The sequence below is a fragment of the Narcine bancroftii genome, chromosome 2, assembly GCF_036971445.1.
Source record: "Narcine bancroftii isolate sNarBan1 chromosome 2, sNarBan1.hap1, whole genome shotgun sequence".
Lineage (NCBI taxonomy): Eukaryota > Metazoa > Chordata > Chondrichthyes > Torpediniformes > Narcinidae > Narcine > Narcine bancroftii.
Genome location: NC_091470.1, coordinates 39,857,370 through 39,872,046, shown reverse-complemented (window position 1 = coordinate 39,872,046; position 14,677 = coordinate 39,857,370). Strand labels below are relative to the sequence as shown.

The 14,677-nt window shown below is 39.0% G+C and overlaps 1 protein-coding gene and 1 long non-coding RNA gene across 4 annotated transcripts in view; one reads left to right on the top strand and one right to left on the bottom strand.

Annotated features, from left to right (window-relative positions):
- Positions 1–3,649: 3,649 nt before the first annotated feature.
- LOC138752310 (uncharacterized) lies at positions 3,650–6,272 on the bottom strand. The gene is made up of 3 exons (XR_011350508.1): positions 5,581–6,272; positions 5,373–5,465; positions 3,650–3,791 (listed from the first exon to the last, which is right to left on the bottom strand). It is a non-coding gene; the product is annotated as an uncharacterized lncRNA (long non-coding RNA).
- A 129-nt stretch (positions 6,273–6,401) lies between these two features.
- The window catches only part of mdga2a (MAM domain containing glycosylphosphatidylinositol anchor 2a), a 615,537-nt gene continuing 607,261 nt past the window's right edge, over positions 6,402–14,677 (top strand). For all 3 annotated transcript variants that reach the window (XM_069916370.1, XM_069916371.1, XM_069916372.1), the window contains exons 1-3: positions 6,402–6,489; positions 7,002–7,380; positions 10,999–11,241. In XM_069916370.1, the coding sequence (XP_069772471.1) occupies positions 11,040–11,241 (202 nt within the window). In that variant the 5' untranslated portion in view covers positions 6,402–6,489; positions 7,002–7,380; positions 10,999–11,039. The remainder of the gene's footprint in view (positions 6,490–7,001; positions 7,381–10,998; positions 11,242–14,677) is intronic.

The window sequence follows — 14,677 nt, the reverse complement described above, 5'->3', positions numbered from 1 at the left end:
CTAAATTTTTAGTGGTTTTCATTTAATCAATTTATCCCTCTGCATTTTTAATCTTCATTGAAAACAGAGCTTTGAAAATATTATTGAATATTAATACAGAGAGACGAGTCCTTATTTGCTTCATTGGGAAGTAGTATTGACAGAGTGATTGCTGTGATGCTTGCAAAGCACTAAGTAGCATATCAAGATTTATTAAACTTGACTAGTCACAATTAGCAGTATTTTTAATGCATTTTCAGTCTTTACAGAATTAGCTTGTAAATAATGAATGGTAATGGATAATTTCAATCAAGTAATTTAATTGTATTTTCTCAGAACAACAACTTGGAAATGTTAAATCATATAAACAGATATAGATGGCTCTTAATTTTATTTGATAACAAAGTTTGGAAATGTCCTGAAAATTTAGATTGTGAAATTGAAAGCAAAGTTGCTTGGAGGCATTAAACCAATTGACCTTCAGTCCCGCTGCTCGTGGGAAATTATGTGATCCTCACAAAGTCTTGTAGCTTTAGTTGCTTGGCTTTCTCTCAATCCTTAAATGGTTTCACACTTGTTTCCTTCATTCCTTGGTCTGATCATTTGTTTCAGATGTTGCTGGGTTGTGGCATAAAATAGGAATCCTGCCTATAAATTCCCTCCTGTGTTTGGAGTGCCACGGGCATTTTGGAGTAATTCTTCTTGGTAAATATAGATCCGGTAACTCGGCTACATCATAGGCTCGATACACTTGTCAATAATTTCTCTGAGTACACTAGAGAGAGGGCAGAGGAGATTCTTGGTAATATTTGGTCGATTGGATGATTTTAGTTATGGGAATATATTGGATAGAATGGATTTTTTTCCCTCGATTGAAGGAGGCTGAGGGATGACCTGGTGAGGTTTCATAAATTATGAGATATTTAATCATCATCTAGCTCCCATGGTAGGGATATTAAAACAAAATCAGAGTTTCAAAGTGAGAGGTAGATGTTTCCAAGGAGTTGTACATCCTCCCTGTGTCCACATGGGTTTCCTCCAAATATTCTGGCATTTTCCAATGTTCCAAATACAGATTGAGTTTTCAGGTTAATTGGTCCCATGGGAGTTTTTGAGCAGCATGGTCTCATGGGCCAGCAGGTCCAATTACTATGCTAAATTGAATTAAAATTCAAAAGGAATCTTAGGGGTGTTTGTTTTTCACGCAGTAGTTGATGTCTGAAATGCTCTGTTAGAGGAGTTGAATGAATCATCTACAATTACTACTGTTACAGCGTATAGATTGTGGGGCTTTAGTGTAGATCACTTCACAAAAGAAATCTCATTTAAAATGCAAGAGCTTTGCTGAAAGCCAGACATCTGGGCTCCGAGAGCCTTTGCAAAAACAATGAAATTGTTCTGTAAGGAATTTTGCAAGGAGTTTCAAAGATTGGGTTTGTAGCCCTTCAAGGAGTTCTGGTTTTCAAGGAGAAAGGGAGGAAAATACAATGGCTTTTGGGAGGCTGCAACATGACAAGCTGGCAGCCTTTGAAACCCTATTGTGAAGTCGTGTTGTGAGTTCTGAGTTCAGCCTGTTCAAAACCCTTGTAGCCCTTACAAGAGGAAATAGCTGGCTGAAATAAAGGAAACAAGAGGAACTCTGTGGTGACCTGAAAGAAGTAGTTATCATTTGGAAAACCCATGATGGGACAAGTTTATTCAGCAAGACACTGAAGTGGCTGATCATGGGTGTGGGTGTCCAATGAGCCACATATAGCTCTCTCTGAAACCAACGAGAACCTTCCTGAGAGTAACCATTTACCTTTCAGCATCAGAGCCTGATGAAAAATCATAAATGTTAAATTCTGTGCACAGTATAAGAATTGCCTGAACTGTGAGGAGTGAGAAGTGAGATTGGACTGTGAATCTAAGAACTTTCCTGAGCATATACACATTATAGACATTTGAGCTTAGAATTAGAAGGGGGATAAGTTAATAGTAATAAGTTAAAGTTTGATCCTGTTTTTGTTTAAAGAAAATTAAAAGGAACTTTTGTTTAAGTAACCATTTGTCTTGGTGAATTTCTGTTGCTGCTAGGTTTTGGGGGTCCTCTGGACATGTACACTGTTTAAGAGGCATTTCTACAGGCACAAGGTGAGGAAGGATATGGTCCTTAAGGGGGGAAAACTGTACCAGTTAGAAAGGGTCAGCATAATCTGTAGAACGGTTCATTACTGTGTTATACATTTCTGATTCAATGATGCTAGTTGATTCAATTACTCTGGTTGGTATGTATTTTGGGATTTGCAAATCTTTAATTTTTTTTTAGGAGAAGTGACTTCTATCAGTTTCCTTTTTATTTAATTCTGTACAATGTTATGAAAGTTGGACATATATAACCATCAATATTTTGATCATTCAAACATTTGCCTGTGTAATTCTTTGGCACATCTCTTGTATTCTCTCAAAGTGTTGATGGCAATGGTTTCCTGATTTTCCTGGTTTCTTTCTTCAGGCCAAGTTTTGCAGCAGGCTTTATTGGAGCATGGAGAAAGCATTTCTCCCAGTCAAGAAACTAAGCAATGCTTCCATAAACCTAACACCCTTTGAAATCTAAAATATCACAATGTGAAGATTTCCCCAATAGTCCTCGATCTCTGCATGATTTCCTCATTCTTCTCTGATCTTGTTCATTGCTCTAGTGCACTCATCCAGAGGCTTCAATTCATGATCGAGGAATGAGAACTTAAGAAATAGAAGCAGGAATGAATTATCTGGCCCATTAAGCCTGCCTTTCCCCCATATCCCTTAATTCCCCCACTATGTAAAAAATCTATCCAAACTTGTCTTCAATGTATTTACTGAGGTAGCCTCCATTGCTTCAATGGGCAAAAATTTGTTAGATTCACAGCCCTTAGGGAAAAGCAGTTTGTCTCATCTCCATCCTAAATCTACTACCCTGAAGCTTGAGGCTGACACTGAGATTTAGTCTCCCTGACCAATGGAAACAACTTGCCTATCTCTATCTTATTTGACCCTTTCATAATTTTATTCATTTCTATTAGATCACCTCTCATTCTTCTAAATTCCAGCAAATCCAGCCCCAGACTATTCAATCTTTCCTACAAACCAACTCATCTCTGGAATCAACCTGGTGAATTTCTTCTGCTCTTCCTCCAAAGCCGGTACATCCCTCTCGAGTAAGGAGACCAGAACTGGATGCAGAACATCAGATGGGGTCTCACCAGTACCTTGAGCAGTTGCAGCATAACATCCTCTACTTCCTCAGGAGTTTGTGGAGGTTTGGAATGACATTAGATACCCCAGCTAATTTCTTCAGGTGTTTGGTGGAAAGTGTGCTGACTGGCTGCATCATGGTCAGGTATGGAAATTCCAATACTCATGAACATAAAGCTCTCCAAAAGTAGTAGACTCAGGACATTTCAGGCAAAACCCTCCCCACTATTGAGTACATCTGCAGGGAACACTGCCGGCGGAGGGCAACAGCAATCATCAAAAACCCACACCACCCAGCACATGCTCTGTTCTTGCTGCTGCCATGAGGAAAGAGGTATAAGTGCCACAAGTCTCGCACCACCAGGTTCAGGAACAGCTGCTACCCCTCCACCATCAGACTCCTCAACAACAAACTCAATCAGGAACTCATTTAAGGACTCTTACTTGTATGCTTTATTGATTTTCTTTGCTCTCCCTGTATTGCACAGTCCGTTTGCTTGCATTTGTTATCTGTTCACAGTTCTTTTGATTGTTTACATATTCATGCTGTGTTCAGTTAATTTTTGTACTACCAATTAGTGGTAATTCTGCTGTGCCTGCAGAAACAAAGAATCTGAGATGTAAGTATTGTCATGTATGTACTCTGACAGTAAATCTGAAATCCTTTCCAAAAGGAAGCAAGCAGTATTGGGAATTGGCAGCCAAGTGGAGCTGAGGTAAATAAGAACAGAAGGATGTTATTGAACAGTGGATTAAGTCAAAAGGCTATATAGCAGGTTCTTCCTTCTTCTCCTGATGTTCTTGTGTTTGGTTCTCATCATAGCAGCTGGGTGAGGCGATGAGAAGAATATAAATTCACAATTCAATCTGGAAGTAACAAGGGCGAGCAGGGGTGAGGTTCACGAATCGCCCCTCCAAACTTATCTTCTCTGCACTGCTCCTGTACACTTTTATTTGCCCTAATGAAGAGTTGTGCTGGTAATATCGACCATTCTTTTACTCCCCCTGATGCTGCTTGGCCCATTGAGGTCATCCAGCAGATTGTGTTTGGCTTCAGATTCCAGCATCTGCAGTCTCTTGGAAGTAACAATATCTCATTGATCATGAAACCATTGATCTTCAATGCTCTTTAAAGAGTAAAATTTATTTTCTTTCCAAACCTGGCCCAGCCCAAATATGACCCCAGATTCGTACAATGTGATTGGTGTTTATCTGTCCTCTGAATTGTCCAACCAAGATGAGAGCAGGCAGATAAAGCATTTCATACAATTTCACAGATGACATTTTAATATGTTACAATAGAGCTTAGATGATTTGCTGCAGAATCTGTAATATTTCTGGCATTGCCATTTATGTCTGGGTTGTACAGGTACATCTAAAGCTCTCGTCTGATTTGTTACTAATGGCAAACATTTTAAAGTGGATTCTGCGATGGTGGTAGAAAATTAGATCAAGGCAACATATTTTAGTACCATTGGAATGTGGTGCCAATAGTAAGGGGAGCCTGTACCAACTAAAAATAGATAGTTGGGGCCGTTAATTTAAAGGCTGGGTATCCATTGCTACCAGTTTGCCAGCTACACTGAAGGTTATGGATGAAGAACAAACAAAATTTAGTGAATGCTGCATCTGAAAATGGTTTCTTACATTTGTGAACACTTTCTTGAAACTTATTATGTGGATCTCGTCAACAAAGAAGATAGTAAATGGGTTGTTCACCAGATGTTTGATTCTGTTGATCCTTTGAGATGGCTTGCAGCATAATGTGGCCACCAAGTGGTACAATGCCATCTTTGGTGTCAGTCAGACTCTAAAATTGGGATTGAGAAGGGTGACTGAATAAATCAGGTACCTTGATAGATCCCGAGGCAGGAGTTGTAACATGAGAGTGAAAATAAAGTGGCTTTGATCAAGTTGACTTCTTTTAAGGAAGTTGTACCTGCATTCAGTAGAACTTTAGATATAATACAGGGAGAATCAGCTCGGAGGCAAGGCTGAGAAGGAAAATAAAATTCAAAAAATAAACAAATATAATTCATGCAAATTTTTAAATTAATTTTTGAAAAATTCAAAGTAAAATTTGAAACATTTGAAACTCCAAAAGGCAATGATGGGATCTTGCAAAACACAAAAGTCTGCAGACACCGTGATTATAGTAAAAACACAGAAATACTGACCATGTCCATGGGAGGTAAAGATCCATTACCACTGTTGCGGGCCTGGGCTCTTGCTCAAGATGCTTGCTTTACTTTCCACCATTTTTGACTTTGCTGCATGTAACAGACAAGAACTAATGAAAACCATTTGTTGCCTGTTGAGTGGAAATTTAGTGGATTACTAAAGATGTTATAAAAATAAGAATAGAAGAGAGACCAACATGTATACCTCATAAACTCCCTGCTCCAGTATTGCATAATATTGTGATTGAATAGTATTTTAATATTCTTCTTTTGGCCTCTTCCATTGTTCTAGCTATTTTTTGTGAACCTCGTCTCTCCTATAAATGAAAAATCAGTCTAACTTGGTCTTGAATATATCAATGACTCGGCCTCCTTGTATCTCGATGTTACAGGATTCCAAAGACTCCTAACCCTTTGAGAATTGAAATTTCTTCTCATCACTGTTCTAAATAGATGACCCCAGATAATAAAGCTATGCCCGTGGTTCTATATTTCTGGAGGGGAACTATTCTCATATCATTTATCCTATAAATCTCTTGAGAATATAATGTTTCAGTATGAGCACATCTCATTTTTCTTAGCACCAGTGAATGTCTTCTTTCATCCCTTGCTCATGTGAAATATTACTGAAACTGAGCTTTCATTGCAGTCTCTGGAACATATTTTTATATTCCAGAATTCTTCATTTTATATTACTAATGTAATACTTGAGTCTATGAAGTGAGTTCATTTGGACAATTGCTATTGGAGCCATTTCCCAATTTATATCCTGAATATCCCTGCCTGTTCTCTCAATCCATATGGTCTGATTAGAACTTGAAAATTCCAAATAAACTTGGAATCGGGTTTGACCAGGCATAAAGACCACATTAGAAATAACAAGCGAGTTGGTTGATTTTCTGATGTCATTTAAGTCAGGGTAAGTGCCTAACTGTTATTATGAAGTCATCGAGCTGCAAGTATTTCTGAAGGCCTCATTAGTGAGGTTTGTGCTGATCATCTTTTCATTATATCGAAAAAATACAGTGTTAGGAGGAGAAGCTTATGCCTGCTGTGCAGTTTTTTCAAATTTATTGGATGAATGCTTTTTCAAATAATCTTGCATTTTATTCAGGTGACTGACAAACTTTGAAAAGTGAATGTAGAATGACCCAGTGACCTGATTCTAACATCTTTTAGCATTCTAATCATATTTTCAATATTTATTGTGGACAATCTGCTGGAGGAACTCAACAGGTAGAACAGATTCAGTGGGAGAAAAGAATGGTCGCAATTGCAGGCAGGAGCTCTTAATCAAGACTAGGAAGGCAGATCAGAGAAGCCGGGGAAAGAGGATAGGGTGGGAGGAGCAGGACCGGGACACATGACAGATTGGTGAACCAAGGAGATGTAAAGCATGATGGACAGAGACAGAAGGGTGGTAGATGCTAGGGAATGGTGAGGGGGGGGGGTGGAGGGGAGGGGGGGAGAGAGAAACAAGGGGGTCAGCTGGAGGATGATGAATCATGCAGGGTGGAGGGAATGAATAGAAGATGATGGCTGCGCATGGTGGATATAATTAGAGGAGAGGGCGACAATCCTCATACAGTAAAAAGCCCTTTTACCTGGAATTCATTCAATCTGCAGCCTCAAGCAACTGATGAAAAAAATTGCAGAAAATAAATAGGTGAGAAATATGGGTTTAAAATTGGCGTGCCTTCCCACTAATTAGCTAATAATGCAGTTAGCAACCGGAAAATTCACTGAAATGGCATCTACCAATCCCCAAAGGTGCAGAATACCTGGGGTTTTACTGATAAAAGATTGACTGGATGAAAACGAAGGGGTGGGGAGGGCAGTTGAATGCCATGTCAACTCCCCTTCCCATTTCCACACTGACCTGTCTGTCCTGAGTCTTCTCCACTGCCAGAGTGAAGCCCAACATCTATTTGAGGAACAACACCACATATTCTGCCTGGGTGATCCTGAAGCTGAATGATATGAACCGAGAATGTTTTAATTTCAGGTAACAACTCTCTGTTCTCATCCTCTGTACACCTTCTGCTCTTCCACATTTCCTGTCACCTTTAAATATCTCCCAAACAGACTAAGGAGAGAGAAAGAGAAAGAGAAAGAGAAAGAGAGAGAGAGAGAGAGAGAGAGAGAGAGAGAGAGAGAGAGAGAGAGAGAGAGAGAAATTTTGTGAGCCCTCTTCAAACAACGACCCTGGTAGATCACTTCAACAGGGAGGTGGGGTGTTGGTGGGTTTGGGGGGGGGGGTGTGAGACCCCATTGTTCCTCTGCCCACTCTTATGGTCTGTGGATTGTCCTCTGATCCAATGTTCTAGTTAGCCTGGAGACTCCTGATAGAACTCCAGAAGAAGGTTGACATGATGGTACAAGTAGTCTTGCCGACCTCAGTCTTCTCAGGAGGTGCAGTTGTTGTTGCGTCTTCTTGACAAGTGAGGGGATGTTGTCATCTATATCAATGTGATAAATTCAATCAGCAAGTTTGCAGATGACACTGAGATTGGAGGCATTGTGGACATTGAAGAAGGTTACCAAAGCATGGACCAGATGGGAAAATGTGTGGGGAAAATGGCAGATGGAATTTAATGCAGACAAGTTTGAGGTGTTACATTATGGAAGGACAAACCAAGAAAGGATGTACACAGTAAATGGTAGGGGACTGAGGAGTGTGTTAGAACAGAGGGATCTGGGAATACAGATACATAATTCCCTGAAAGTGACATCACAGATAGATAGGGTTGTAAAGAGAGCTTTGGCATATTGACCGGACTTCAGGAACTGAGTCACGGGGAAAGGTTCAACAGGTTAGGACTTTATTCTCTAGAGCGTAATAGAATGAAGGGAGATTCAATAGTTATTTAAAATGTAGATAGGCTTTTTCACTTAAGGTAGATGAGATACAAGCAGAGGACATGGGTCAAGAGTGAAAGAGGAAATGTTTAGGGAGAATACGAGAAGGAACTTCTTCACACAGAGAGTGGTGGGAGTATGGAACAAGCTGCCAGCTGAGATGGCGAATGCAGACTTAATTAACATTTAAAAAGAATATGGATAGATGGAAGAGGTATGGAGGACAGTGGGACCAAGCACAAAAAAAATGGTTTGGCGCAGATGAGGAGAGCTTGGAGGGGACTGTTTCTATGCAGTTCTAATCCCTACACTTTGCTAATCTGAGTGTCCAATTAATTAATTAATAGAGAGTAAATTGAGTATTTTGGGCATTGGGAAAACTGAAAATGGAGTTCAAGCAAGGGTTGCATTTGTGGCTTAAAATCTGAAGTTTTCAGTGGCGATCTCATTCACTCTGGCTTCTCGCGTGTCAAAATTAAAAATCCTTCTTCACCAAGGCATGTATCTGGAGTATCAGAACTTGATTCAATGAAACATTTACTCAAGAAATATTCCCTGCTGAATCCAAGAGTTTGGTGTATAAGAGTAAGATGGTTGCAATTGAGCTTAACACCAAAAGGGATCTTTTAATCAATAAATTGATTTTAAATAATTGAATATTACTTATTTTACTGTATTCTGCAGGGATATTTATTTGCTACATAGGGATAAAATAATCAAAGCTACACAATTATTTAAAAGATTTTAACCACAATTTCTGACTGTTCTTGCACCTGTTGAATAAAGATTTTTTTTAATATAAAGAGATTCCAAAGTTTTGCAAAGGAATATAATCAGTGGAAAGTCACAACAATGGCCTATTTACAATGGGGATCTGGTCAGTTTTCTGGAGTGGACCAGGCATCTTCCAGTGGAATTTAGTTTTAATCTTGCTCTAATGATCACAGTAACTTGAATTTTGTTGAAGGTAAATGTGTTGATGGAATTCTTTGATCTTGCATAATTTTGGCTGATTTTGGGTGGATTTGTAACTGAAAAGGAATGAGGTCTGTCATTATCTTAACTACTTCATATTGTGGTTCTGCTATTAGCTTCAGCTCATACTTGTGTTGAATTAATAGCTTTGGCTTCTGAGGCCAGTGTGTGGGTGATGACGAGTGAAATTAGCAGGCAATGAGATGAAAATATGTCCTTCTAATGTGAAGGCATTATATTTTCAGACCTGAGTGATCTGGTAACTTGAAGTATAAACACTTCTGTGTAGAGTATTCATCTAAGACGATTCAAATTTTTGAATTATGGTTTCATTGTGAATATGTCTGAAATTAAATTTTATTCCTGATTCTTTATGAAATTGGATAGAGATCAATGTACATATTTTGAAAGTCTTTTGATATTGCTGAGGTGACTTGCAAGGTGGTTAACAGTGGAGGCAGCAATATCTTATTGGATGGATTCCAATTCCCAAAATAGTGAAACATTTTGCTCATACCTTGATGAAAGGCTCAAGCCTGAAACATTGGTTATGTTTCTTTATTTTTGCTAAATGAAGTGCGTTGTTTGACCAGCTGAGTTTCTCCAGCATTGTTTTTACTTCAATCACAGCATTTGCAGAATTTTGTTTTACTCCCAAAATAATGATATCTGGTGGGACACATTGGCTGTCACTAAGATAGACTGATTGGTTTTTTTAATTCCACCAGATACGCATCGGGTGGGGGGAGGGTTGGAATGAAGGTGCCAGACCTGAGATTCCAACTGATAAATGGCTTGTAGGTAGCTTTTTGAACGAGGTGCTCAGCATTCTGAAATGACTTTTATTAAATGCAAGGAATGGCAGACCATTTCATGAACCAGAGGACTGCGTAAAATTCTACATCCAGTTTAATCCGTGGCGATTGTGCTTTGGTTTGGTAAAGACCACCACTGTTTGGCAAGGGCTTCTTTTGTTGATTTGATATCAATCTGAATGCCCAAATGGCACGTGCTCAGAATGCCAATTTGTTTGCCATGGATGAGCTGGGAAGAAGGGCGTAAAGCAATGTTGCATAGCTTTATGAATAAAACTGTGCTACTGGACATGAATGGCGAGGTAAACAAGTGGCTGCCTCCACTTGAAGATACATGAGAACAGGATTTCCTCGAATCCTTCTCCAGTAAGGTAGTATTATGAATGAATGGGCTGATTCTGGTTTCCTAATGTGAATGGTGCGTCGAGATCGGGGATATGTTGGTGGAATATAATGAAGCAAACACAATTTTTGAATGTGTAAATAGAAAGCAATAGGTAGAGACAATTTGTATTTTAGTTTTCTTCACTGCAAAGTGGGATAAACAACTATATGCTGGGTTATAAATTGAAAGGTTTAGGTGGATGTCTGATCACCATACATACTCTCAGTAAACTCTTGTAAACTGCCATTCATTTCTGGAGTTTTTTTTATTTTGTAAATCAATGTTTGGGTTAAGAAATTGGCTGCTGCTACCCACAACATGTTAGGTATGGTATGAATTACTTACAGCCGTTTAACCAATGATCAAAATCCTCAATAACATTTATCGCTATAAACTTGTTTTCATTTGTCTTCTGATGGAAGTTGCAAGGCAGGAGACTGGCTTGTTGTACCTTTGAAAGAGGAGTAGTAAATTCTGACAAGCTGACAACTGCAGGGAATAACTGAGATGAAATGAGGTTATTGTTTTCAAACTGCCTCCTTAAAAGCAATATAATCCAAATGTCATCTTTTTTTCCTTTCTGCTTCAGCAACTGAAAATGATCTTACCTCGCCAGTTTTGTTACTGAGTATGTCCTCTTCACCAAATGCAGGGCAAATCCAATCTGGCCATATACCAGTTCTCATCAACCTATTCTCAATTGTTGGAAGATGTTGTCAAAAGTGGTATCCAATGGTAACAAAACCAACTTGTCAATGCCAGTTTGGGGTTTGTCAGGACCACTCTGCACTAGACTCATCATCACATAACAAACATTTCAGGCTCCATCAAGGTATGAGTAAGATGTTTCACTATTTTGGGAATTGGAATCCATCCAATAATGTATTGCTGCCTCCACTGCTAACTACCTCATTAATATCAAAAGCAATAGACTTTCAAAATATGTACATTGATCATGGTCCAAAGAGTGGAATTGAAGAGGTGAGATGAGAATAACTCAAGACAACATCAAGTGTGGTACGAAGCAGCTCTGGTGAAACCGAATTACAAAATCACACACCGAGGAGGATGGTTCTAGTTACCCTGGACAGCATTTTTTTTTCAATATGTTTACTTCCTGAAAATAAAATTGGGGATTATGAGAGATAACTTCAAGCTGAACACAAAGATAATTCAGATGTTCTATATCATGTAGGAAGTTGGAGAAACATTTATTGAATTTAGTATGTTTAATTGCATAAAGATTCTGACACATTACGTTAGTTCAACTGACCAAAAAATGTTTTGCCACTTATTTTCATTTGTACTCAGTATCTGATGCCTCTTGTGTCAGTGACCAACAATAGTCGGCTAGCATTAATGGATTCCAGTTGCCCTGATACCACTTTTCCATGGTTGCAATGCCCTGGTGGAACCTTTTCACCATGTTCGACACTGACTGTAGCAAGATCAGCAGGGAAGAAGTCCAAGAATCATTACTGCGTTCAATGACAATTTGCAGTTCATGGTTTGCATGCTTCAAATACACTCAAACGATGACAGGAAATCACAAAAATACATACATATATTAAAAATGATATGTCATAGGAAAATTTTAAGTAGCCCCAAGTCCATAAAATACATCCAAAAGTGTTCAGGAAGCAAATTCTTCATTTCAGTTTTATTGGAAGTTAATAATCCCATTTCCAGAACATTGTCTGAGCTCCTGGTTCCAATCAATTGTATTCATTTTTCACCTGGAAAACCCATACAAGGATTGCAACCTGGTTTGAGATATTGTTCAAACCTTCTATCAGAGGTGATTAATTCCAAATACATTGGATCAATTTTTCTTGCTAGGGAACTCCATATGGACCTGGAATTGATAGAACTACTTCAATGATGTGGTCTTCTGAGAGCTGGGAAATAAAATGCATAAATATCCTAGACCAGCTTTGACACTACTTCCTGGATCTTGGAATAGGGGGAAGGTCGAGAGGAAGGGATTTGCTCTTACTCACTGATAGAGTGGGATCCCAAAATTTTTCAAAATGTATTGTCAGAGTAACATACATGCCATCACATGCAACCCTGAGATTCTTTTTCCTGTGGGCCAGGCAGAATTTCTACTTATCGGTAACTGTAAACTGTGCTCGAGCAGGAGTCTGATAGTGGAGGGGTAGCAATCATTCTTGAACCTGGTGGTAAGAATCTTGTGGCACCTATACCTCCTTCCTGATGGCAACAGTGAATACAGTTAAAGTTCTGATGGTGTGGTTCTTTGATGATTGCTACTGTTCTCCGACGGCAGCTTTCCAAGTATTAGCAAGTGTTCTGATCACTACGTCATCAGTGCCCCATAAGAAATAACAAAAAAAAATCAACTACTCTAATTCATTTAATTAGTAGACAAGTTTGTATCCAAATAGTATTGGTTTACTGCCCTCTCCCTCTGATCCATTTGTACTGGTATCACAAAAGGAAAACAAAAGAAATTAAATAAATTACAGATGCTTACAGAGCCTAATAATACAAGATGTTAAAAGGCCAGTTTATATTATCAATGTGAAAGACTTCAAGGAATCAATTTTCTCATTGATTTCCACATGTGTTCTAACTCTTTACATATAGTCTCTTGTAACTCAGCCATCTACTTCTTTAGACAATAAATATCATCGAGGGGAGGAGAAGGATCTGGTTTTATGTTGGAATACATAAATAAATAATTAGACAGATAAAAAACAAACAAATCAATAATTGTGAGTGTAAAAAGAATAGTTATATTGCTTATTTGTGTACACGTGTCTATAATATACATGCATGCACGCACACTATACTCGGTGCTGTCCAGGAGATATAACACTCAGTTGTTGTCTACATGGTTGGAACAAAATACCCAAAAAACCTTGGTAATTCTACTTAAATATATTTTTTACTGTTTCCCATTGCCTGCCCCTTGCCTATCTGGAAGCATCAAGAGTGAGGTATTATGAGGTCCTGTTTTGGTAAAATGGGATATCACTAAAGGATAGTATAGACAGAAGGGTCTGAATGGTCACAGTTAACATTAAACAATTCACACAAGCACCAGTCACACCCCAGCAATAATTCATTACATTGGAAGAACGGAGGGAAGACTTGTCACAGTCTGTTCCAAAATTTGGTACATTTGCAAAGACACTGATTTTGCAAGGGAGAACCATGGTGTCTGCTGATGAGAAAACCGCTCTCGTGGCCAGCCATTTTTTTTTGTGTGGCATTCTGAGCAGAGCTTGCTCTGGAAATGACTGGGCTTTTTTGGTGAATTGATCAGGAGAGCCTTTTTGGAAAGCAAAGTGCTTCATTTTGATTATGACTAACCGTGGAGATACTTGGAGAGACCGGTGCCATGGGTCTTGGAAGCTTCATGGAGACTGTCCAGTTCGAGTCTTGCCAACAAAAGGACCAGGAGTGTTATGACCACAGCCCGTGTGGCTGGACATTTCCTCAAAGGCACCACAAGAAGAATTCATGTGTGTAGCAGCCGCATCTCCAGTCTTCCCATCTGTTCAACATTAATTCTGGGCATCAAATTTCAAAGGGATATGCTTCAACACTGAATTTGAAAGACTGAACTTTGAAGTAACTTTCAAGATTTCAGCCTGGACTGTAATGGTTTGAATATATTACAGAGGTATCTCTTGTGCAATTGATGGCATGGAAGATGATATATTGTGGGACACTGATGACGAAGTTGAAACCGCCCCATCAGATACAGACTGGGACCCATATGATGACTGTTTAAGCAATGAGAGTATGGATGTGCTTTCTGCATTTTTGGTTTCAGACGATGATAGCCAGAGTGATTTTTAATTATGCTGTTGTTTTCAATGTAATTCTCAATTAAAATCTGCCACAGTCAGGTTATTTTTTTTTCTCAATGGTCGACTTATTTGCCAAATCTGTTTTTCAAAGCTCCTTAGATACTGGATTGGTTCTTGAGGATTGGAGGATGGCCAACGTAACCCCACTCTTTAAGAAGGGAGGGAGAGGGAAACTACAGACCAGTTAGCCTGACATCAATCATAGGGAAGGTATTGGAATCAGTTATTAAAGATGCAATCACAGTACATTTGGGGAGTAGTGGTATAATTAGATGGAGTCAGCATGGTTTTGTGAAGGGAAAGTCCTGTCTGATGAATCTAATAGTTTTTTGAGGATGTAACTAATAGAGTGGGGGGGGGGGTTGAAATCAGTGGATGTGGTATATCTGGACTTTAGTAAGGCATTTGATAAGGCTTTGCACAGAA